The sequence below is a fragment of the Bos indicus genome, chromosome 12 (assembly GCF_029378745.1).
Source record: "Bos indicus isolate NIAB-ARS_2022 breed Sahiwal x Tharparkar chromosome 12, NIAB-ARS_B.indTharparkar_mat_pri_1.0, whole genome shotgun sequence".
Taxonomy (NCBI): domain Eukaryota; kingdom Metazoa; phylum Chordata; class Mammalia; order Artiodactyla; family Bovidae; genus Bos; species Bos indicus.
In genome coordinates this window covers 80,442,637-80,467,877 of record NC_091771.1, presented here as the reverse complement: position 1 = coordinate 80,467,877, position 25,241 = coordinate 80,442,637, and the positions used below count along the sequence as shown (strand labels likewise).

The 25,241-nt window shown below is 47.2% G+C and overlaps 1 protein-coding gene across 3 annotated transcripts in view; it reads left to right on the top strand.

Annotated features, from left to right (window-relative positions):
* The window catches only part of NALCN (sodium leak channel, non-selective), a 314,747-nt gene extending 291,472 nt beyond the window's left edge, over positions 1-23,275 (top strand). For all 3 annotated transcript variants that reach the window (XM_070800447.1, XM_070800448.1, XM_070800446.1), the window contains 10 exons: positions 1,968-2,036; positions 3,405-3,553; positions 4,391-4,484; positions 6,525-6,657; positions 7,332-7,447; positions 9,582-9,739; positions 13,580-13,730; positions 17,834-17,983; positions 19,640-19,757; positions 21,439-23,275. In XM_070800447.1, the coding sequence (XP_070656548.1) occupies positions 1,968-2,036; positions 3,405-3,553; positions 4,391-4,484; positions 6,525-6,657; positions 7,332-7,447; positions 9,582-9,739; positions 13,580-13,730; positions 17,834-17,983; positions 19,640-19,757; positions 21,439-21,632 (1,332 nt within the window). In that variant the 3' untranslated portion in view covers positions 21,633-23,275. The remainder of the gene's footprint in view (positions 1-1,967; positions 2,037-3,404; positions 3,554-4,390; positions 4,485-6,524; positions 6,658-7,331; positions 7,448-9,581; positions 9,740-13,579; positions 13,731-17,833; positions 17,984-19,639; positions 19,758-21,438) is intronic.
* The last annotated feature ends 1,966 nt before the right edge of the window (positions 23,276-25,241 follow it).

Below are 25,241 nucleotides of genomic sequence, written 5' to 3'. Positions count from 1 at the left end.
AGCGTGGCACTCTGTGATGCCCTAGAGGGATGGCATGGGGGAGAGGAACACAGGGAGCTCAGCGTGGTGCTCTGTGGTGCCCTAGAGGGATGGCATGGGGGAGAGGAGCACAGGGATCTCAGCGTGGCACTCTGTGATGCCCTAGAGGGATGGCATAGGGGAGAGGAGCACAGGGATCTCAGCGTGGCGCTCTGTGGTGCCCTAGAGGGATGGCATGGGGGAGAGGAGCACAGGGAGCTCAGCGTGGCGCTCTGTGATGCCCTAGAGGGATGGCATGGGGGAGAGGAGCACAGGGAGCTCAGCGTGGTGCTCTGTGGTGCCCTAGAGGGATGGCATGAGGGAGAGGAGCACAGGGATCTCAGCGTGGTGCTCTGTGGCATGGGGGAGAGGGAGGGGTACCCACGAGGGCGGGGATATATGTATACATATAGCTGATTAAGGTTATTTACATCAGAAACTAATGCAACATTGTAAAACAATTATACTCTAATAAATAAAGCTAGTTTGAAAAAAATAAAATGAAAAAAAAAATGTGTCAGACCTCTCAGACCTTGTAGTTCAGGTAAAGGATTGGGTCCTCATCCTGGGAGCGTGGGGTGTCATCCCTTCCAGAATGCAAAGAAAGAAGGTATCTACACTAGGCTTTGGGCTCATACAGCAAGAAGGAGCAGCAAAGTCCATGCTTGTCTCTTTCTCCAGACAAATTGTAGCCAGAAGCTACTCAGTCCAAGCAGGACGGTGAGTAAGCGTCCTAATTCTGGATGTCCCCAAAGAGAATATCTCATACCTGCAAGACCAGCTCACCCTTCTGCCTGACTGCTCCTGCCCTTCTCTGAGAACCTGTGGTCCTTGAAGAACGTTCCTTCTCCATTCTGTTCTGCAGCAGACTGTTGTGAAGGAAGGTGCAGTCCTTGTTCCCATCCCAAGATGCTCCTGTGCAGACTCATTCATTTCCTTGTTGTTGATGTTGTTCAGTTGCCAAGTCATGTCCGACTCTGTGACCCCATGGACTGCAGCTCGCCAGGCTTCCCTGTCCCTCACCATCTCTCAGAGTTTCTTGAAGTTCACGTCCATCACGTCAGCGATCCATCCAACCGTCTCATCCTCTGTCGCCCTCTTCTCCTTCTGCCTTCAGTCTTTCCCAGCATCAGGGTCTTTTCTAATGAGTTGACTGTTGCATCAAGTGGCCAAAGTATTGGAGCTTTAATTTCATTTCCTTGCCCCTCACCAAGGAGCTTCCCTTGCCGGGGACCCACCTGTGATGGGCGTCATTTGACTAAGCAAAGTTCCCTGGGGAATAATCAAGCTTTGACACCAGCTTAATGCCACCATTGTCATTGAGGTTGTAGCTGGTGGGCTTTGTTCTCAGATGAAGCTCTCTTCATCATGGACCACACAGACTCATCTCTTGCTGCTAATCACATGCTTGAAGGAAGAGCTGGGTGTGTTTCTGAGAGGGAGGGGACTTCTCTGAAATCAGCGTAGACTAACATGGATGCGGCCGGCTGGGCTCCAGAGGAGACCTTCACAGAGAAGGAAGCTGGAGCTGACCGCACAGTCTCTTTCTGCATCAGCACCCCATCTGGTTGGAAGAAGAAGCCAGGATCCCTTTATCTGCTGTCTCCCTCGACTTCTTCCTGTTGCATTGTTATCCTAGGGACTTCCCGCCCCTCCAAGGATCTGGTCACTATTTTATCAATATGTAAAGTAAGTTTTAAAATACAGAGTTCAGCTGAGCGACACAGAGATGAAAGTTCCATTTAAGGTTTGATTTTATAGCTAATACTTATTCATGAGTTTTGGCGGTGACCTTTTCAGCACCTTTTTAAGATAAATTTCTTAAGAGGAATTTTCACATTTTATTAAGCTCATTATTCAGTAGACTTCACAGAAGGCTTAAAATGAAAGATGGGACTGTAACAAGATCTTTCGTGCAAATTACAAGGGGCTCTCCATTTAAATTGCAGAACGCGTACACCTACATGATGGGAGCGTGTGTGATTGTCTTCCGGTTTTTCTCCATCTGCGGGAAGCATGTGAGTACCTTGTGAAGATGCTGTCAAAGGTCACATGTACACCAAAGGAAGGAGAATGACTAGCTGGCTGTGGCTGCCCTTCTGGGTCTCTAGGGCTGCAGCTAACAAATTCCCAGACACCATAAGTCAAAATGAGCAAATAATGAAATGAATCAGTGCTTAGTTATCTTGTGATATGTTTCCTGACATTTGTGTTGTTTTATTGATTCTTCTCATTTGCTAAGTGAACTCAGTCATCATTTAAAGATAACATATCAAGCATGAAAGCAAAAACTAATGGTCTTTCTCAATGCTTATTTTTATTGTTTTTATTTTTCATAGAGGTAAGTCGTCTGGGCGGGGGGGGGGGGGGGGGTTCTTTCCAGATGGGGCTGGTGGTGAAGAACACACCTGCCCATGCAGGAGACATGAGAGATGCGGGTTCAATCCCTGGGTCGGGAAGATCCCCGGGAGGAGGGTATGGCAACCCATTCCAGTATTCTTGCCTGAAGAATCCCACGGACAGAGGAGCCTAGTGGGCTACAGCCCATAGCGTCACAAAGAGTCAGACATGACTGAAGTGACTTAGCACACACACACACAAGTCATTTTCAATGCAAAGAAGGAGAATCTTCAACAAACATTCATGATCCTGTGATTCCACATTTCTTGATATCCTTGTTAATGCTCAACACATTACACGTGTATTTTTCATGTTTAAGGCATGGTTTCCTTTTTTTGTTACTCACTTTATCTCATATATAGTCCATATTTCCACATAATCAATATATTTTGTATTTGATGGTTATTTGGTATTTTCCATTGTTCAGGTTTTGTTTTTGTGAATGTCTATTTGTATAAGAATCCTGAGTCTACTTGCTTTCAGCCAAAAATATACAGAAGGCATCACAGAGAATCAGTGAGCAAGAGAAGAGAAAAATGGGAGGCTAAAAATATTGGGGTGGAACTTTCATTAATTTGGCAAAAGAGGCTGAAGTTTGAGATACAAGTAGAATTTCTCTATGTCAAATGATTTTAATAATATTCAAATTTAATACCAAATAGCAAGCAACTTCCAAATGTTGTTGTTCAGTTGCTGAGTTGTGTCTGACTCTTTGCAACCCCATGGACTGTGGCCCACCAGGCCCCTCTCTCCATGGGATTTCCCAGGCAAGAATACTGGAGTGGGTTTCCTTCTCCAGGGGATCTTCCCGGTTTCTTTACCACTGAGCAAGCAACTTTCAAATGATATCCTTGTAAATCACTTTTGTGTCAGACTGCTTAAATGGTATGTCCTTCCCAAGATGGCTTGTGAATTGAATATTCGCTGTATCTCTCTCTTTTTCTCTCTTTCCCCACCCCATCTTCAAATCCTTCCTCTGCATTCAGGTAACACTGAAGATGCTTCTCCTGACGGTGGTTGTCAGCATGTATAAAAGCTTCTTTATCATAGTGGGCATGTTCCTATTGCTGCTGTGTTATGCTTTCGCTGGGGTTGTCTTATTTGGTACTGTGAAATATGGAGAAAACATTAACAGGTTGGTGTATATTTATCTTTGTATTCAAATAGTAAACTTTTTTAGTAATGAAATCATGAGTAAATATGTACATGTTTTAAACAAAGATAGGGAAGCAATTATTTGAAAATTAAAGTAAAATGACCAAATTTTAAATAATGTTTTTCTCATTGAAAACAGTATGCATGCTTACTTTAGAAACTTTAGAAAATTCAGAAATAAAAGAAAACAAAAAGAACTCATAATTCCATCCCCATGCAGAAATAACCACGTCTAATGCCTGGTAAATTCCAAAAATTTTTCTATTACATACTGCCAGAAGTGATATATTATTTTTTTTAATTAAACAATTTTGAGATGGCTCTGGGATTTTTCCTTTTTTTAAGACAAGCATTGTAATTTAGAACCCACAAATGATAATTATACATGAAAAGCATTTTTCAAAGATTGTCTTAAATTTCGTGGAACTGTATCAGAGTATTTTTTCTGAAGTCCTAACAGAAAAAAAATTAAATGTATCATGTTGCAGAGACTACTTATTTGATACATGGTGGTTACATCTTTTATAGCATAATCCTTGTAAAAGAAGGAATCAGTTTTAATTGTCAACGCTTGCTTTCCCAGTCATTCAAGATGAATGGCAATAAATTGTTGGCGCTGTGCTAGGGTTGAGCTATTGAGATAGCTCTACTTGGAGGCAAGTATAAATAACAAACAAATAAGAGGCTGTAACCTTTGGAAATGGTAGCTTAGCAACCAAATTTGTTCCAAAATCCACCTGTTTTGATGGTGACAACCCTTCCTACTTCCTGACAAACCATATCACTCACATTGTTTGTTTGCTTTTCCTCAAATTAGGCATGCAAACTTTTCTTCAGCTGGCAAAGCTATTACTGTACTGTTCCGAATTGTCACAGGAGAAGATTGGAATAAGATCATGCACGACTGTATGGTAAATGTCTCTTCATTACTAAGAAAGCCTAGACTTAGAAGCAGATGAAACTCCTTGGTCATGTAATGGCACCATCATTCTTGTAGTGTCAAGACTGTATACAAAACACATATCCTGGCTCTTTAATCCATAAAGCTGCATCCTCTTAAATTACAGTATATACACATACAAGAAAGATATCCAGTGAACCCAACTCAAGCTATTGTAGTTCCGTTCAACAAATTTGTGTCGTTTGAGCATTGTTCTGTCCCTCCGTCTTTGACATTCTGGCAGTCAAGTTCAAAGAGGAGAGTTCCGATTCTTTGATTTAATTTCTTCAACAGATACTCACTAGACCCCTGTTTTTGTGTTGGCCCCTGTACTAGGTGCTAGGGCTTCAGCGAGTCCAAGGCATTCTCGAGCAGCTTATATCAGGGGTTCCGAGCCATACTCTTCCCCAGGTATCCTCGCTTCTAGGGGCTAAGTCTTCACCATCCTCAGGTCTCAGTTCAAAGCCAGTTCCTTCAGGAGCCCTGCCCAACACTAAGACTGCATTCTGTGTTCTCCAGGTGTTCTGTATTTCTTCTTGGCTCTGTGTTGCACAACTGTAGTGAGTTATCAGCTTGATTGGTTCATTTCATCTCCCTCTCACCCTCCAGACCAACTGAAAAAAGAATTTCTGCAAACATGGCGGTTCAGTGGCCACCACTCCTGTGTGGTTATTGAGCCCCCGAGGTGCGATTGGTGCAACCGAGGAAGTGAATTTTCAATCGTATTTTAATTGTATTGACTGTTAATGAACATAACTTTGAAATTAGATAGCCCCATGGAGTGGGCTTCCCTGGTGGCTCAGATGGTAAAGAATCTGCCTCTCAATGCGGGAGACCCAAGTTCGATCCCGGGGTCGGGGAGATAGCCTGAAGGAGAAAATGGCAACCCCGTCTAGTATTCTTGCCTGGAGAATCCCTTGGACCCAGGAGCCCTGAGGGCTACAGTCCATGGGGTCACAAAAGAGTCCAGCTCGACTGAGCGACTAACACTTTGACTGTCACTGATGTGGAGTTGGCGGCTAGCAGGTGGACCGCAGGACTCTAGACTGTCAGCAGCAGGGAGGAGGGGAGGGGCCTGGGGATAAACCAGGCACAGAGGAGGAGCTCGGGAACTTTATGTGTGAGTGAGAATTTACCAAAGCAAAAATAATACAAGGCAGAATTGATTAAATTCTAGATAAAAAAATAAACAAGCAGAAGGCCGTGGAAACGTAGAAGAAAGACCTAGGTCTCTCTGACCGAAAGAAACCTGGAAGTTTCTCAGAGGGTGTGAGTTTTACTGGGCCAGTGGAGACTGGGCAAGCTTAGGGATTCCCCTGGTGGCCCAGTGGGGACTTCGCCTTCTGGTGCAGGAGGTTCGGATTTGATCCCTGGTCAGGGAGCTAAGATCCCACAGGCCCTGAGGCCAAAAAAAAAACCCGAAACATAAAACAGAAGCAATATTGTAACAGAGTCAATAAAGACTTTAAAAAGGGTCCACATCAAAAAAAAAAAAAGAAGGCTTTTGATAACCCGAAATCTTGTGCCATTTAATGACGTCTCAGTGATGCTCCAAGTGTTAGGATTCTGGCTTTTTCGTACATAATCTGAATGTGAATTTGCTGTGTAGCTCGAATCTTCCTAAATCTCAAGCCATTACTGAACTCGGAGAATTTTTAAACGCCTTTCCATCTGACTTTCTGCGTTTTGCATCACGACTGCTGGCTCTTTGGAGCTACTGGAGGTGGCAGAACGTGTCTCTTGGGAGAAGCGACTTCATTTTTGTCGTGCTTCTCAAACGGCAATGAACTTGGGATTCTGCAAGACCAAAAGCATGGCATAAATGAAATATCCTTTTTGATTTTGACCGCAGATGGTGTACCCAGTGTATGGGGCTCTGAGAGATCACTTTGAAGTTAATTATATTTTATATTGTTAGGAATATGTTCACAATTACAGTTAGATAAGGGGAATTTATATTCTCCTCTGTTCTCACCCTGGCCCCCCCCTCTTCCCTGCCGTGGCCCCACAGGTCCAGCCCCCCTTTTGTACTCCCGATGAATTTACATACTGGGCAACAGACTGTGGAAATTATGCCGGGGCACTTATGTATTTCTGTTCATTTTATGTCATCATTGCCTACATCATGCTAAATCTGCTTGTAGGTAAGTGATGCTCGTTGAATATTTTCTCAATCTCTTTAAACTCAGGTTGTTAGATAATTATGTACAATTTCCAAGTAATTATCGCGGGTTGCTTGGGGTGGGTGTTTTATGGCATTAATTATAAATTGTTGCCTCATGGTCCAGAAACTGAAAAGACCTTTGGAAGGCACATAAATGACAGTTGATTGCAATTTCAAGAGTTGTCCTATTTATTATGTCCATTAATTTCAAAAGCTCTTCTCATGGGTTCAGTTGAACAAATATCAGAAAAGGCTACCTTTGCCACCTTGAAACATCACAATTATGTTTTCAAAAGATATACGTTGTCCACCCAGCTGTGGGGCCACCAGAACTCAATCTGACTTTTAAAAAGTGCCCTGGAACTCTCAACGAAGAGTTGAAGCCAGCTGGCGTGAGCAGCTATAGACACAGAATGCGTGTTTATGCTCATGACCCTCGTGTTTTGGAAAGGCAGGAGCTGGATGAATAGCCTGATCCAAGTGTAAAACATGCCAACTTGGAAACCGTACTAAAAGCCCTTTAAAAATTTGGCTTATAATGTAGGTGATAAAATTCATTATTTATAATCGATGTTTTACTTTTTGGGAAAAATGACAGATTAGCATAATTGCCTAACATCCTCATTTTTCTTTTCTTTTCTTTTTTTTCTTTAGCCATAATTGTGGAGAATTTCTCCTTGTTTTATTCCACTGAGGAAGACCAGCTTTTAAGTTACAATGATCTTCGCCACTTTCAAATCATATGGAACATGGTGGATGATAAAAGAGAGGTGAGAGAATCGATTATTGTCTCATGCCCTACCCCAAAGACACTTACTGCCTTATTGCAAACTTTTCAGTGGTTTTGTGGTTGACAGTTGACATGTATTGAATTTGGATTGAATGGCCATTGCTGAATTGCAGAAAGCTGTCATTGACAATTTAGAAGGATACGCTAGGAGGGGAGAGGGACAAAAGAGCTCCCCGTCCTGTTCTTTCCAACCGTAAGTGTCCTCTCCTTCCAACATTCGGAAGGTCAGCAAGGAGAAGAAACTAAGGGAGCTCTAAAGAGGCCAACCTGGGCTCAGGGCAGGATGGGGTGAGGTTTACATCACCATAGTGATCTGTAAGGCAGATTCAAACAGCAATTCTGATTAGAAGTGCAAAGGAGTTATTTAAGTGGTTTCTGAAAGTTGCCATTTTGGACTTTACCATTTGGATGTTTTCATCATAAATCTTATCCAAGATTTCCTAGAGTTAGTCAGAGCAGCAGCTGCTCTTGCCCCCTCTCCCTCTTCTCCTCCCTTCTTCCTCCTCACCTCCTACCCATCCCCCTCCTTCCTCCCCTTCCTCCTCTTCCTTCTTCATCCTCGCAAACCCTCAGGCACAGTTTTAGGCACCAGGGATGTGCCTGTGAACAAGATGGCAATGTTCCTGTGCTCACAGAGCCTACAGGGAGACAAACTATAAAAAGTGAGACAGTAATGATTGTAAAGATTATTTTTATTTCAAGAAACTATAAACACTTTGAAGAAGATGTGACATGGTAGAGTGGCTGGAGTTGGCGGCAGATGTTTTAGTAGGGTGGTCGTGAAGGCCTGGCTGAGCAGGTGTTATTTGACTTAACATCTGAGGAACGAGAGAAGTTCAGCCACGGGCAGACCTGGGGGAAGATCTGGAAAGGGTTTCTGGAAGAATCGACTGCAGACACAGAGGCCAAGGAGCCAGAAGCAGAGCAGAGGGGGTTTCCTGGACCAGAGCTGGGGTCTGCAGAGCAGCGCATGGCTTTCCCCAGGACCTGTGCTCTCTCTCCCCCTGGTGCCCCCACCGCCCCAGGCACTGGTCTGGGGGGTTCCTTCTAAGACAGTGACCTGGCTGAGCAGGTGTCTGGCCCCCTCTCCATCTCACCTGATCTGCTGAGCTCTCCATCACTGCCGCATGCAGGGACCTGCCCTCCGTGGACACACACGCATGTCGGCACACCGCTCACACATGTGGACGTCAGTAACTGGCAGGAATTCTCGGGTTGCCAGCCTCCCTACCTCTCTCCCAGTTCCTCCATTCAAAGTCAGAGCCAGGCTGGCACTGCAGGTTTTGTTGCCCCGAAGGGAGTGACCCGTGTTAGGGGTTCGGAGTCTGGATCTGCTGGGAGCTGGTCTTCCTGGATGGGATTGCCCTCTTGCTGGAGAGGACCCGGAAAGGAGTGGTCTTTCGGCAGAAGAGCAACTCAGAATCCATAATTAGCCATGCCCAGCATCTGGACTAAGTGAAGAGGACGATCATGCCCACATGGGCCCCGTGTTCTCTACTCAGTGCATCACTCTCCTCTTGGCTCACATGTTAGACAAATATGGGCACAGGCTGAGTCCATGCGACAGGCACCAGGGAGAGACCGTAAAGTGGGAGCCGTGCTAGGGGAGACGGAGGGTGACCTCTGCCCCTCCTGGCTCCTGGGCTGTCCCGCTGTGGCAGGGATGTCCCTACCTGCCCCCCTTCCACCCCCAGAACCAGAGAAGTCCCCGCAGAAGCTCCCAGGAGCCAGCCCTTCATCCCGGTCTCCTCCGAGTGTGCAGACCCACCCTGCCTCCAGAGCCCAGCAGCTTCCTTGCTCTGCTGGTTTATGGCAGCTTCTGAGGACTAGCTGTGGGCTCTTTCGCTGTGAAAACAGAACGCCAAGCAAAAATGACAGTGCTCTGTTACCCGGCTTCCTCAGTGGCTCAGTGGTAAAGAACCCGCCTGCCGATGCAGGAGACGAGGGTTCGATCCCCTGGAGGTCGGGAAGATCCCCTGCAGGAGGAAATGGCAACCTACTCCAGTCTTCTTGCCTAGAGAATCCCATGGACAGAGGAGCCAGGCAGGCTACAGTCCACGGGGTCACAAAGAGTCCGACGAGACTTGACAACCATCAACATGCTCTGTCACCAGGGGGTGATCCCAACCTTCCGAGTGAAGTTCCTGCTGCGGCTGCTGCGAGGCAGGCTGGAGGTGGACCTGGACAAGGACAAGCTTCTGTTCAAGCACATGTGCTACGAGATGGAGCGGCTGCACAACGGCGGTGACGTCACCTTCCACGACGTGCTCAGGTACGGGGTGGGGGCAGGGGGCTTGGGGGGTCGGTTCCCAGCTCTGAGTCTCAGCTGCAGGGGCGGCTGCAGGAAGGAAGACATCCAGAGGGCTGGGAACCTGCTCAGTTCCTGGGGCCAAGCTGGGGCTACAGTCCGATCAGTCTTCTCACCCGCGGGTCTGACCAGAGTTGGCCTGGCCCACCCAGACACAGATGCCCCTGCTTGGTTGACACACCCCATTTCCAGACATTTCCTGAGGACCCCAGATAGGACAAAAGGGCAGACGGAGGCTCAGCCCTTTCTTCTCTCTGAGCGGCTTCTGCATTATTTGCTGCTGGTGCTGCGTCACTTCAGTCGTGTCCGACTCTGTGTGACCCCATAGAGAGCAGCCCACCAGGCTCCCCCGTCCCTGGGACTCTCCAGGCAAGATCACTGGAGTGGGTTGCCATTTCCTTCTCCAATGCATGAAAGTGAAAAGTGAAAGTGAAGTCACTCAGTCGTGCCCGACCCTCAGCGACCCCATGGACTGCAGCCCACCAGGCTCCTCTATCCATGGGATTCTCCAGGCAAGAGTACTGGAGTGGGGTGCCATTGCCTTCTTGCTAGGATTGCTTTAACAAACTCCCACTCTCTGAGCAGTCTAAGCAGTCAAGTGGATTGTCTAGAGGCTGGAAGTGAATTCCAGGAGTCAGCAGACGGGGTTCTCTCTGAGGCTGGAGGAGGATGGGATCCAGGTCTTGCCCGGGGCTGCTGGTGGTTTGCTGGTCATCGTTGGTGCTTCTTGGCTTGTGGAAGCATCACCCTGATCTCTGCCTTCATCTTCACAGGACGTGCTCCGTGTGTGTGTCTGTGTGTCTGTCCAGGTGTCCCCTTTTGTAAGGACACCAGATCATATCGTGTTAAAGACCCACCCTACTCCAGCACGACCTCCTCCTGACTGATTACATCTGCAGAGCCTGCGAGTGCATGCTCAGGTGCTTCAGTCGTGTCTGACTCTTTAGGACCCCATGAACTTCAGTTCACCAGCTCCTCTGTCCTTGGGATTCTCTAGGAAAGAGTGCTAGAGTGGGTTGCCATGCTGTCCTCCAGGGGATCTTCCCGACCCAGGGATCAACCCTGGGTCTCCTGCGTTGCAGGCAGATTCTTTACTGTCTGAGCCACCGGGGAAGCCCAATCTGCAGTGACCTGTTCCCAAATAAGATCACACTCTGAGGGCCCAGAGTGAGGACTCCAGCATACCTTTTGTTGAGGGAAAACAATTCAGCTCAACAGCTTCTTAAATGGGAGTCAGTGGATAAACTTCAGAGGTCCGTGGTCTTGGAAAGAGAAACAGTTCCATCTTTATTTTCACTAGTCATTGGCTGCAGTGCAGCATCTCCTTCAATGATGAAGGCAGGCGACAAACCACAGTAGTGTTAACAATACAGTAGCTGTATCTTTGTCACCAGTAAAAATCTCAGACATTACTGCATGTCTAATATCTTAAAATACCTGTTATGCTTCCCAGTTCTGAGACATTAGTAGTCATTTCACCTCAGCTAGATGTTACTATTCAATATAATAGTAGAGAAGTTCTTATTTTACTGTATCACCACCTTTTCAAAGAAATCTAAGGACTCAATTTCTATATAATCCGTTTCCTGTGTAATGTAGATTTCGTAATGCATTCAAAACCTGATGCTAAGAAATACCTCGCGTCAGCTGCACTGCCAAAGGATCCATGCCCCAGAAAAAGTCAAGAAAACCCTCTACCACCAGTAGCTATGTTCATCGTGTTGCAAATACCCAGCCAATTAAGTGCTGGGTATTGAGTCACAAATTTCAGGAGCATCCATGCGTCCAGAAATACGTTGTAACTGGAATCTGAAAAATGACCAGAACAGAGGAAGGATCTGGGAGAAGTTGTCTCAAGTTATTGATTCTACCTCCCTCTCTTCACTTCTGGGAGCAAGCGAAAAGGCAGGACAAGATGAGGCAGAAAACACAGACGAGAGCAAAGAGTGCCCCCTCTCTCAGAATGTCACCTCATCTTCCTCATAGTGACAGTTTCAGGCTGAAAGTGAGGTGGATAGGCACATCACTGTCCCCACTAATCAGCATCCAGCCTCTTCGGATGACGTTGTGTGTCTGATCAGATGGGCCCGGATGAAGCTGATGGAGGCATCCTTTGCTCCTCCTTATCCTTCTCACCCTGGATGTGATCGCAAGTGGTCCACAGCGATGAGATTCTTGACAAGGCAGGGGAGAGCGTGTTCTTCCCCAGTGGTGGGAAGAGGCTTAGCGATCCAGAGTAGGTCATGGAACTGATACCAAGGCCGAATGGGGAGGGCCCCTCAGGCACCTGCAGGCTGTGATCTGGGCTGTGTAGATGGATGTGAGCTCACAGCTGGGGGCTGTGACTACGCAGGACAGCACCAACTGCCAGAGGGCACTGTATCCCACTTTGGCTGCGAGCCCCTCAGCCTGGGCACCGCCTCGTTGCCCAGCTGCCTCCACACAGCACGTCGGCTGAGTCTCTGTCATCAGCCATTGTTTGGGCCTATGGCGCTAAGGGCCGAATGGGAGTGAACACTGCACCCTGGCTTTGAGCCCATCTGAAATGAATGAGGAAGGGACTTCCCTAGTGGCCCAGTGGCAAGACTCCTTGCGGGGGTTGGGGGTGTGCGGGTTTGGTTCCTGGTTGGGGAACTAGCCCCTCAATGCTGCAGTTAAGAGTTTCCATGCTGGGATTCCCTCGTAGCTCAGTTGGTAAAGAATCCGCTTGCAGTGCAGGAGACCCTGGTTCGATTCCTGGGTTGGGAAGATCCGCTAGAGAAGGGACAGGCTACCCACTCCAGTATTCTTGGCCTTCCCTGGTGGCTCAGCTGGTGAAGAATCTGCCTGCAATGTGGGAGACCTGGGTTCGATCCCTGGGCTGAGAAGATCCCCTGGAGAAGGGAAAGGCTACCCACTCCAGTAGTCCATGGGGTCGAAAAGAGTCAGACACAACTGAGTGACTTTCACTTCACTTCACGCCGAAACTAAAGATCCCACATGCCATGACCAAGATGGAAGATCCCAAGAGCTGCACCTAAGACCAGGCACGGTCAAATAAGTAAATAAAAATAGATGTTTTAAAATATAACAAATGAGGAAGATCTAGGGCAGCACATGAGATCAACTGAGAGGGAAACGGTGAGGGCCAGGGGAACGGGATATGTGACCCACAGCCAAGCATATTGACCCTCACCAAATTTTTCTGTATATAAACATGACTTTTTTTCTATTAAACTTTTTGTTTTATATTGAAGTGTAGCCAGTTAACAATGGTGTGATAGTTTCAGGTGAACAGCAAAGGGACTCGAGCATATCCGTGTGTATCCCTTCTCCCCCAGACTCCCCTCCCATCCAGGCTGCTGCATACCATTAGGGAGTTTGGAATGGACAAGTACATAATGCTTTATTTAAAATGGATAACCAGCAAGCATCTACTTTAAGCACAAGGACCATCACCAAATTGACCTGAATGTGAAGAAAGTATAGCAAAAACAGTCTTCCTTCTACAGGGGAAGTTCCAGACTCTTAAGCAGCTGATAATGAAGGTCATAGCCTAGCCTGGATCTTTCGTTTAACGAATGCTGATGGTGTGGTAAGCACCTTGCAGATAGCAGCGCACTTCATCCTATGGAAAGGGAGGTCCATGACTCTCCCTGGCTGATAGATGACGGTGGAGACAGGGAGGTGACACAATCAGATGGTCAGGGGTGTCGTCCGAAACTTAAATGGGCTGGATGGAGTTGCGTCCTCTCTGGCTTCTGTGATGGCCACAAGCCTGGCCCCCAGGGTCATCAGAGCTCACCACTATGCCCCCCCGCCCAGCATGCTCTCCTACCGGTCTGTGGACATCCGCAAGAGTTTGCAGCTGGAAGAGCTGCTGGCCAGGGAGCAGTTGGAGTACACCATTGAGGAGGAGGTGGCCAAGCAGACCATCCGCATGTGGCTGAAGAAGTGCCTGAAGCGCATCCGAGCCGTGAGTGAGCCAGACCTGTGGGCCTTCACCTCCTCCTCTTGGAGGAGGAGGCAGCCAGGAGGGGGGAGGAAGAGGAGGCGAAAGAAGGGGAGGAGGGGGCACAGAGGGGAGGAGGGGTTGGGAGAGAAAGAGGGGGAGGGGAGGAGGAGGGGGAGGAGAGGAGAGGGAGGATTCAAAGGAAAGAACTTTGGAAAGAGGAGGGGGAGGGGAGGGGGGAAGGGAGGAGGAGGGGAGAGGGGAGGGGGAGGAAGAGGAGGAGAAAGAAGGGGAGGAGGAGTTGGGGTAGGAGAAGGAAGAAGGGGAGGAGGGGCCAGGGGAGGAGGGGCCAGGGGAGGAGGGGGAGGATTCAAAGGAAAGAACTTTGGAAAGAGGATGGGGAGGAGGAAGGGAGGAGGGAGGCAGAGTGTCCAAAGGAAAGGGCTCCCACAGTACCTGGATTAGATCCTTCTGTGATCACCTTATGGACCTTCAACCAGGTCACCCGGATCCATTCACAGTGATTGAAACCCTAGTTCTGGCCCAGAGTCAGCCATCCCCTCTTGAGCAGAGTCCGTAAGAAGTTTCCATTGAATCACATCTTTATAACACAGGATGAATATTTAAAAAGCAGTTTATGGATATTAAAATATTTACGATCGCCTTTTACGAAACGCAGGTGTTCACAATGCCGACAATCTCTACGTGTCTGAACGGCAATTGAATTGACAAAGCTACTTTTAAATTGCCCCTAAAAAGCCCAATGTATTGTTGACAGTGTTGTTTGATCTTTAGTTAAAGACCACCTCTCCCCAAAAGTTATGATCTGCTTCCTGAACTATAAGCTTTAAGATTCTCTAATTCATAAATTAATGAATGTATACTGTGTTGAGTGTGTTTGCAGTCAGCTCTTCTATTTGGTCTTTTGACCTATGCTTGGAAATGGCAACCCACTCCAGTACTTTTGCCTGGAAAATCCCATGGATGGAGGAGCCTGGCAGGCTACCAGTCCATGGGGTCGCAAAGAGTCAGACATGACTGAGTGACTTCACTTTCACTTTCACACACAGGGGGTGGAAAAAATCAAATGAACCAGTAAACATTTATACAGAACAAATTTCTATCTTATTTCTAAGAACATCAACTGCAAAGTGTATCTATTGGAGGAGAAAAGGTCCCCAGAGAAATGGACCAGTCCAGCCTCGTATAGCAAGGCAGCTGTGACAGACGCCCCCCCCCCACACTTCTAAGTCCGCTCAGTGTTCCCCACCCCACACCCCATCAACCCTGCTAAGTCAGGGATCACGTCTGCCCCCCGCAGACCCTGTTAGGGCACAGGCATTGCTGACTGTCTCCCAGACCGTCCTGGCCTCAATGTGTGCCAGGACAGGTTGGCCCGCTGCAACCAGAGCAACTAGAACACAGCAAGGGTTTCTCTCAACCGCCCAGGTGTCCTGCTTCTTACAACTTAGAGGAAAGGAGCGAGCTATGTTGGCTTAGTGAGCATAGAATAAGAAAAGAAGGGGAAAAAAATAGAAACTCATGTTAATGATCTATAAATCCTCTTATACAAAGATGGGCTTGATAAAGGACAGAAATGGTATGGACCTAACAGAAGCAGAAGATATTAAGAAGAGATGGCAAGAGTACACAGAACTGTACAAAAAAGATCTTCACAACCCAGATAATCACGATGGTGTGATCACTGACCTAGAGCCAGACATCCTGGAATGTGAAGTCAAGTGGGCCTTAGAAAGCATCACTATGAACAAAGCTAGTGGAGGTGATGGAATTCCAGTTGAACTATTCCAAATCCTGAAAGATGACGCTGTGAAAGTGCTGCACTCAATATGCCAGCAAATTTGGAAAACTCAGCAGTGGCCACAGGACTGGAAAAGGTCAGTTTTCATTCCAATCCCAAAGAAAGGCAATGCCAAAGAATGCTCAAACTACCGCACAATTGCACTCATCTCACATGCTAGTAAAGTAATTTTCAAAATTCTCCAAGCCAGGCTTCAGCAATATGTGAACCGTGAACTTCCTGATGTTCAAGCTGGTTTTAGAAAAGGCAGAGGAACCAGAGATCAAATTGCCAACATCCACTGGATCATGGAAAAAGCAAGAGAGTTCCAAAAAAGCACCTATTTCTGCTTTATTGACTATGCCAAAGCCTTTGACTGTGTGGATCACAATAAACTGTGGAAAATTCTGAGAGAGATGGGAATACCAGACCACCTGATCTGCCTCTTGAGAAATTTGTATGCAGGTCAGGAAGCAACAGTTAGAACTGGACATGGAACAACAGACTGGTTCCAAATAGGAAAAGGAGTTCGTCAAGGCTGTATATTGTCACCCTGTTTATTTAACTTATATGCAGAGTACATCATGAGAAACGCTGGACTGGAAGAAACACAAGCTGGAATCAAGATTGCTGGGAGAAATAACAATAACCTCAGACATGCAGATGACACCACCCTTATGGCAGAAAGTGAAGAGGAACTCAAAAGCCTCTTGATGAAAGTGAAAGTGGAGAGTGAAAAAGTTGGCTTAAAGCTCAACATTCAGAAAACGAAGATCATGGCATCCGGTCCCATCACTTCATGGCAAATAGATGGGGAAACAGTGGAAACAGTGTCAGACTTTATTTTTCTGGGCTCCAAAATCACTGCAGATGGTGATTGCAGCCATGAAATTAAAAGACGCTTACTCCTTGGAAGGAAAGTTATGACCAACCTAGATAGCATATTCAAAAGCAGAGACATTACTTTGCCAACAAAGGTTCGTCTAGTCAAGGCTATGGTTTTTCCTGTGGTCATGTATGGATGTGAGAGTTGGACTGTGAAGAAGGCTGAGCACCGAAGAATTGATTCTTTTGAACTGTGGTGTTGGAGAAGACTCTTGAGAGCCCCTTGGACTGCAAGGAGATCCAACCAGTCCATTCTGAAGGAGATCAGCCCTGGGATTTCTTTGGAAGGAATGATGCTAAGGCTGAAACTCCAGTACTTCGGCCACCTCATGCGAAGGGTTGACTCATTGGAAAAGACTCTGATGCTGGGAGGGATTGGGGGCAGGAGGAGAAGGGGACGACAGAGGATGAGATGGCTGGATGGCATCACTGACTCGATGGACATGAGTCTCAGTGAACTCCGGGAGTTGGTGATGGACAGGGAGGCCTGGCGTGCTGCGATTCATGGGGTCGCAAAAAGTCGGACACGGCTGGGCGACTGATCTGATCTGATCTTATCTGATAGGGAACTGTATTCAATATTGTGTAATAACGTATAAGGGGCAAATACCTGAAAAAGAGAGTGTGTATGTGTGTGTGTATGCTGCTACGTGCTAAGTCGCTTTAGTGTGTCCTACTCTTTGTGACCCCATGGACTGTAGCCATCCAGGCTCCTCTGTCCTTGGGATTTCCCAGGCAAGAATACTGGAGTGGGTTGCCATTTTCTCCTCTAGGGGATCTTCCTGACCCAGGAATCAAACCCACCTCTCCCGCATTGCAGGCAGATTCTTTACCATCTGAGCCACCAGGGATATGCCTGGGCTGTACACCTGAAACTTAGATGATATTATAAATTGACTATATTTCAATTAAAACTTGTTTAAAGAGAAGGAAAAACAATTCTGTTTAAAATAAAACTTACATGGTAGTATCAGTGAACATAAGGATTGTTATGCAAATGAACACTCCAAGCCCTCCTCTAAAGCTGTCTGATACCCATCAGGGAAAACCCCTTATTTGGAAGCTCTTAAGTGGTCACCAGGCTTCCCTGGTGGCTCAGATGGTAAAGCGTCTGCCTGCAATGTGGGAGACCCGGGTTCGATCTGGGGGTCCAGAAGATCCCCTGGAGAAGGAAATGGCAACCCACTGCAGTACTCTTGCCTGGAAAATGCCATGGACAGAGGAGCCTGGTAGGTAGGCTACAGCCCATGGGGTCACAAAGAGTTGGACATGACTGAGCGACTTCCCTTTCTTTCTTTCCTTCTTTCTTTCTATTTTTCTTTCAAGTGGTCACCCTGCAGGCAGGTCCTTTGGAGAGAGGAGAGAGGAAGACTTGAATGGTGGGGGCAGGGGATATTGGGCTGACTTTCCCATTCCTGAAAGAAGGATCCTGTCTCCATAGAAACAGCAGCAGTCCTGTAGCATCATCATCAGCCTGAAGCAGAGCCAACAGCAGGAGCTGAAGCGGATCCTCAACCCGCCCAGCATCGAGACCACGCAGCCCAGCGAAGACCTGAAGACCAACAGTCAGGACAACAGTGTGCAACCCGAGGTATGGGCAGGGGGTGTCTGTCACCCACGGAGTTCACGAAACAGGAGCTGGTGCCGTTCACGTAGTCGTCTCACACAAGTGATGCTATTTCTAACAGGAAGTTAAGTTGATAAAAAACGGCAACAGCAACTGAAACATGTTGATCCAGTTTATGTTTATGTCTTGTCACCCCTGAATCTGTGGCACTTATTTCAAAAGATTCTGATTTGTATGGATACCAAAAAATAAAAAACAACAGGAACGCTCTAAATTTAATAATCCTGTTGATATTTGTCTAAAGAGTTAACATCATGTCTGTAAGGGTTTGAGTCCAGCCATGGCCCGTGACTTAGGAGAATATGGTTTGCCTAGTTCTGCCCTCAATGTTTTCTCCTCCTCACCAAGTCCTAGAAACTTGCAGTCAAGTGAGCAAAAGGTTTGCAGTTGGCCTTCAGCCTCCTTAAACAGACTCATCGAGGATTAGTCCTCCTTTTGTTGGGCATCAGAAGAGCATATGGAAATCGGGGAGGCTTAGCTTAAGGACCTTCTGTGTACTGGGGCTCAGCCTAGCTTCATTTCCAGCCTCCATCTGCACATCCATAAAACAGCTCAGCGTCACCAGCCTCCTGGAGAGCGTGTGAGTGAGAAGCAGCTGGCAGGAGGCCCGGGCCTTGTGAGGCTTTCAATGTGAAACAAGTGGAGCTGGTCCAGCGTCCTGATGTGTAGTGACACAGTCAGGGCCGGCGACAGACACTGAAGCCTGGGGCTCCGTGGCTGAGCAGGATCTGCCGAGGGGCCTCTTGCGCCACAGCCCTGTTTTGGGTGGATTCACATGTCATTGGCTCCCCCCGACCCCCAGCCAGTAGGCATCATGGGTCACTGAGACTTGGCCTAGGACGGTCAACACAGGGGACAACGCGGGGCATCTACAGTGGCCCTGCCACCTGTCTGCCTCGAGAGTGGCCAGCAGTGTGGGGCTGGCAAAGCAGGGAGGTGATGCTGGCCAAGCACTCTGGTTTGGGGTTAAAAAACTCAAGAGGGAACGCGGAGGAGAGGTGAGGACCCCAGTACTGATAGGGAAGGAAAAGATGCTGGTAAAGCAGAGACTGGGTGAGATGCGTGGAGGAGATCCGAGCACTTCTCCTTGACCTCAGTCTTAGTTGATGGAAGTCTCGTTCTCCTCTGGGGCTCATCCCAGAGCTTCGTCTGCTGAGGATTCATCTGGAAACTCTAGGCGCTGACCCCCAGGTTGGCAAGCATGGGCTGCCCCCAAAGCAGGCCATCCCTGCTGCTCCCAATTCTTCCTGGAAGCCCTTCCCTGCTGTCCTGGTGCATGGCAGTGCCCCCAGGAGTGAGGGGCATGGGGCTGTGAATGTGGAGGAATCCAGGAAGGATGCCCAAGAAAAGGGGCCACCTGTAAAGTCAGCTTTTCACCCTCACCACGTGCAGTGGTGACTTTGTCAAATTTTCCTTGACTCTTTTGCCCGTTGTTCACCCTTCCAGTCCTCCTGGTGGACACGATGGGTCCATACTGTTTTTTCCCACTTGACTTTCCTGTGGGGCTTTCTTCGTTTCTTAAACTGAAATGAGGGGCCAAGCCAGCGCACAGAGGAGGGTGGAGGAGACCACGTGGTGAGCGATAACCGCCTGACTCTCCCCCAACCCCCATCCCTACAGTCGAGCAGCCAGCAGCAACTCCTGAGCCCCACCCTCTCGGACCGGGGAGGGGGTCGCCAGGACGCGGCCGAGGCCGGGAAGCCCCAGAGGAAGTTCGGGCAGTGGCGCCTGCCCTCTGGTACGTATAGTAAGTCCTTTCTGCAGCAGTTGGCTCATCCGAAAGGTTATCGTTCAGTCACTCAGTCGTGTCTGACTCTTTGCGACCCCAATGGACTGCAGCATGCCAGGCTTCCCTATCCTTCACCGTCTCCTGGAGTTTGTTCAAACTCATGTCCATTGAGTCAGTGATGCCATCCAACCATCTCATCCTGTGTCGTCCCCTTTTCCTCATGCCCTCAGTCTTTCCCAGCATCAGGGTCTGAAGGGTATCAGTGCTGATGGTGTGTTTGGGGTCTTGAATTTCAAAATTCAGGTCCGCATCTAAAGTTATTTATAGCGACTTCCCTGGTGTTCCAGTGGCTAGGATTTCAAGTTTCATTGTAGGGGGCCTGGGTTCGATCCCTAGTTTGAAAGTAAGATCCCAGAAAGTCATGCAGTGCGGCCAAAAACAACAAAAAAGAATATATAGACAGTGAAATGATGAAAAATGTACTTCCCTCATCAGAAACATTTTCCTCAAAATGGCTTCTCTAAGTAGAACAATGTTAGCCCTTGTTTTCAGCTAATAGAGAAGGCAGCTCCTATTTTTTTTTTAATCATTTTATTTATTTATTTATTAAGCTGAGCTGGGTCTTCCTTGCAGTGCGTAAGCTTCTCTAGTTGTGGCACATGGGCTTAGTTGCCCTGTGGCCTGTGGGATCTTATCTCCCAGGTCAGGGATCAAACCCTCATCTCCTGCATTGGAAGGCAGATTCTTAACCACTGGACCACCAAGGAAGTCTCAGCAGCCCCTATTAACAAAGCTATTATAACCACAACATAGAAAGATCAAGAGATTATCACCACAGGCTTCCAGTGCACATTCCAGACATCCCCTAACTTCGGTAACATTCGTTTACTCTAAGAGGGCGTAGGTGGGTCCATGTCACTCAGAAAAACATAGGGTTCTCAAAGAAGGAGCAACAAAACTTATTTAGTGCAGTAGAATATGTTTCAGTACTTACTGTACGCCAATCGCTATCCTAACTGCCTCCCATCTGCTCCTTCATTTGATCCTCACAACCCTATTATTTTCCACGTTTTACTGATTCAGTGAGGGAGTTTTCTTCTAGAGCGGCATGGAAAACCAGGATGATCCCATTCGGGGCACGCAGAGTGAGAGGGAGAGCAGTGATCTTCCCAGTTCAGTGCTTTCTCTGTGGATAATTGAGCCCACAGGGACGTGGGGGCTTCTTACACTTGTCCAATGCCTCTTAACAGCAGAGAGGGGAGTCTTTCCTCCTGTTGTTGTTGTTTAGTTGTTAAATCACATCCGACTCTTTGCGATGCCATGGACTGTAGCCTGCCAGGCTCCTCTGTCCTTGGGATTCACCAGGCAAGAATACTGGAGTGGGTTGCCATGCCCTCCTCCAGGGGATCTTCCCCACCCAAGGATGGAACCCGCATCTCTTATGTCTCCTGCATGGCAGACGGGTTCTCTACCGCTAGCACCGCCTGGGAAGCCCCCATTATGAATATGCAGAATCCAGTGCTTGGAAAGGTTTCATACATGACATCTGTGGATGGGACTTGCTCGTGGAAGGCATGACTGATGGGACCATCAGGGTGTTTCAGGAATAGCTCGCGATGGGGCCGGGGTTGGGGGCAGGGGAATGGGGAACCACACCATGGTCCTCACGGGGCTTTTATTGATTCCACAGCACCAAAACCAATAAGCCACTCGGTGTCTTCGGTCAACTTACGGTTTGGAGGGCGGACCACAATGAAATCTGTCGTGTGCAAAATGAACCCCATGACGGACACCGCTTCCTGTGGCTCTGAGGTTAAGAAGTGGTGGACCCGGCAGCTGACCGTGGAGAGTGATGAAAGCGGAGATGACCTTCTGGACATTTAGGTGGAAGCCAGCGTGGATGAAAGTCCACTGGCCAAAACTGACTTCTGATGTGTGCTTTCATTGTCCAGTGAGCGATCCGTAATTCATGTATAATTTAAGGCTAACTTGTAACAAGATTTTTTAGAACTAATTTCTGGATCCTGCCATGGGAAAGCATAAAATTGGGTCCATCAAAGCTGTATTTGTGATGAGTTATTGCCACAAATTCAGGAGAATCAGCACGATGACAGTATCCATTATATTAGACACTATACTAATGCCAGATGTAGATCATTCAAAATTCCACACTGTCTATGTAAACTGAGGTATATATTCATGTATACTCCTATGCGTTATCACCACCCCCTCAAAGAGTGCTTAGCCCAAAATAGCTGATATTCATGGTACAGGAGGTATAGTTTTTAGTTTGTGTTTTTCCCACTTCTTCTAGAAATACTTTCCTGGGAGAATTTATTATTTATGATTGATCTGCAAAGGTCAGCACCGAGCTCATGCTAAAATGATAGTAGTTTTACAAACTACAGATTCTGAATTTTAAAAAGTCTGTTCTTTTTCTCATGTTATTTTTTAAAATCTGCACAAGCTATTTAGAGATCAGAACAAGTCAGTGTCTGTCCCCGGTCACTCAGTGGAACTGTGGCCTGCTCCCAAGAGAACTCTGTGTACAGGTATCAAGCAAAGAATTGGCCTGAAGAGCTGACTGATTTAAAACAAAGCTGTACATAGATCACTCAGGGGGAGCATGGTTACATGAGGATGTTGAGTTTCTTTAAAAGCCCTTTAATCACAGTTTAGCCAAAAAAAAAAGTAAAACTACATGATTCCGCTTAATTTAAAAATCTTCACATGTGTGATGTTATCCTTGGCTTCATCTGTTACCCAAGGTTGGTCCCTTTGGCCATAAATCAGCAAAGACATTATAAGTTGGCCGCAACACACCATTGCCGTGTTCAATTCAAAATGATGGCCTTGCTGAAACTTCCTTGGTGGTCTGATGGTTAAGAATCCGGCTTGCAATGCAGGGGACGTGGGTTTGATCCCTGGGAATCTAAGATCCCACATGCTTGTGCATTGCAACTAAGACCCGATGGAGCCAAGTGAAAAAAAAAATTTTTTTTTAATGATGCCCTTGCTACCAGATTCTCCTGTAGAAATAATGGTACTGTCTGAAAGCTCGCTCTCAGCTCACAGTTTAGATGTCTGACAGCTGAGCTGTATTTGTGTCACACATCAGCGCTCCACGTCCTCTGGACGGAACCTTGGTTCTCTTACGTCGTGTCAGCCAAGTGGAGGTGCGCCGGGGCCTGTGACTACACTATTTGGGATGGGAGATTTGCTGTTTAGATGACTTCAGTAGAGTGATGATCTCAGAATCCTTTGACCACCACCCCAGTCCCCAGGTTCTGTGTGACCTCTTTCTGTTTCTCTCTATGTAACATTCTTAAACTCGCCAAATATCACATTCCCTCTGTATAACAAATGTGACATGGTGGTGACAGTCCATACAGCGTTTCTATGATTAATTGTGACAAGATAATGGACAATTAAAGTCAGTGCAACCAAAAGGATTTTATTTCATTTTTATGTTCACTTGGAGTTTCCTTTTTGTACATAAGAAAATAAATATTGGATTTGTAAAAGAATTTGCTCCGAGTTGATGATCATCTCTAAACCCTTTTCTTGTGTGTGGGCTTTCGGGGAGGGTAGGCTCAGGGCTTGGCTCAGGGCTTGGAGGTGGGGCCGCCAAGGAGCTGGCATTTTGCAAATTCTGAATATTCTGTCGATAATTAGTTGGCAAAAGCACTGTCCCTGGTATTCATTTCAGCTGAATCCCTAAGCCAGAATGTTCCTTTCACATTAGTGCTTGTAAGGCTGAACGAACACCCTGTACCTTCCAAATTCACAACAGAGCAGAAAAGGAACTCAGGCGGCCAGGGCACGGGTCTGTGATAGCGCCGCATGCAAACAACGTGTTTCTCCTGTTGGCTCATTACGCTTGAGTGATACAGCCTCTTCGTCCAAAACGGCTGAGCCTTTCCTACAATGTTTGTAACTGATGCTCAGCAGAACATCATTGTTGTTCATTCTGCAGTGAGGGCAGAATAGCAATACACTTAAAGCTATAGCACCCTCCATTTGCAGTGAAGGGAAACAGCTACATGACCCCCCATGGAACTCAGAGCCAGCCTCTTCCTGAAGCCAGCAGTGTGGACAGTAAGCCAGAAGATAACATGCCCCACCCTGCTTTGAGATTTTTCATCAACTTATAAACAGGCCGGTTATGCAGATGGGAAAACGTGGACCACGGCATCCCCTGGTCCTGAGGGAGACCAGGCACTGACACTAATCCTGCCATCATGCCACCCACTGCCTCTAATTAAGGGACGCTGTGGGTTCTGGGGGTATCAGAAAGTGTCAGGGACAGAATGCTTGACGCAGGGACCCCCAGGGGCCAGACCACCCATGCATCGCACATATGGTGATTCAGGGGACTCGGAAGGAGGATGGAGAGAATGGCCAGACTGAGGCTATTCACTCTAACCTCAGTGGTGGGTCAACCACAACAGCCATCAGTGGGGACTGGCCGTCTGTGCCCAGCTCATGCCGAATAGGATTGGGTATGCAGAAGAGAAACTGGACTCTAAAGCCTTAAGAATAAATCCGTTTCTAGGCCAGCTGAAAGATATGTTTGTCTCTCTGTAGGAAGTGGCACACACCACACTCAGGGGCTTTTCAGTACGCTGCCACCAATGGCACCCTTCCTCCAAGTCCTTCGAAGGATCCCCAAGTATTAAGCTGGCAAAGTAAGGCAGCCCTAGTTGAAATTCAGGTGAAGGTGAGAACCTCACAAAAAAAAGATGTGTTGGAATTCTAGCTCCTGGTCCCTGCGGATGTGACCTTTTGGCAACAGGGTCTTTACAGATGCAAGGAGTTAAGTTATGGTGAGGTCATTCCAGAGTAGGGTGAGCCCTTAATCCAGTATGACTGGTGTCCTTATAAGAAGACAAGAGAGAGCTTACTTAAAAAGTAAGGAAATTCTGCACGGATGAACCTTGAGGACATTATACTAAGTGAAATAAGCCTGCCACGTAAAGACAAATACTGATTCCATTTATAAGAGGTATCAAGAGTAGTAAAATTCATAGTAACAGTAGAACGATGGTTGCCAGGGGCTGGGGGAAGGGGACTTGCCATTCAGTGGATATAGTTTCAGTTTTGCATAATAATGTGAGATTGGTTGCGCAACAATGTGAATGCTCATAACACTACTAAACTGTACACTTGATTAAAAAGGTAAGTTTTGTTACATGCATTTTATCAAAATGAAACATTTTTCTCATTTTTCATATGCCGCGCACCATCTTATCCCAAAACCTAGGAGCCAAATTGAAATAGCAAAACAGTTCCAAAGCCACACTTAAATTATGCTTCCACGTCTGCTTGCTTTCTGCATTTGACCAGTATATCTGGTTTAAATTGAATAGTCTGTTCTTTTCCCCAATACTGTGTGTTACTCATTCAAAATTTAAAATCTTCCTGTACTATGCTGAGTAAATATTCAAGTCCCATTTGAACGTTTGAGGGTTTTTTTTTTTAAAGAAGCATTGA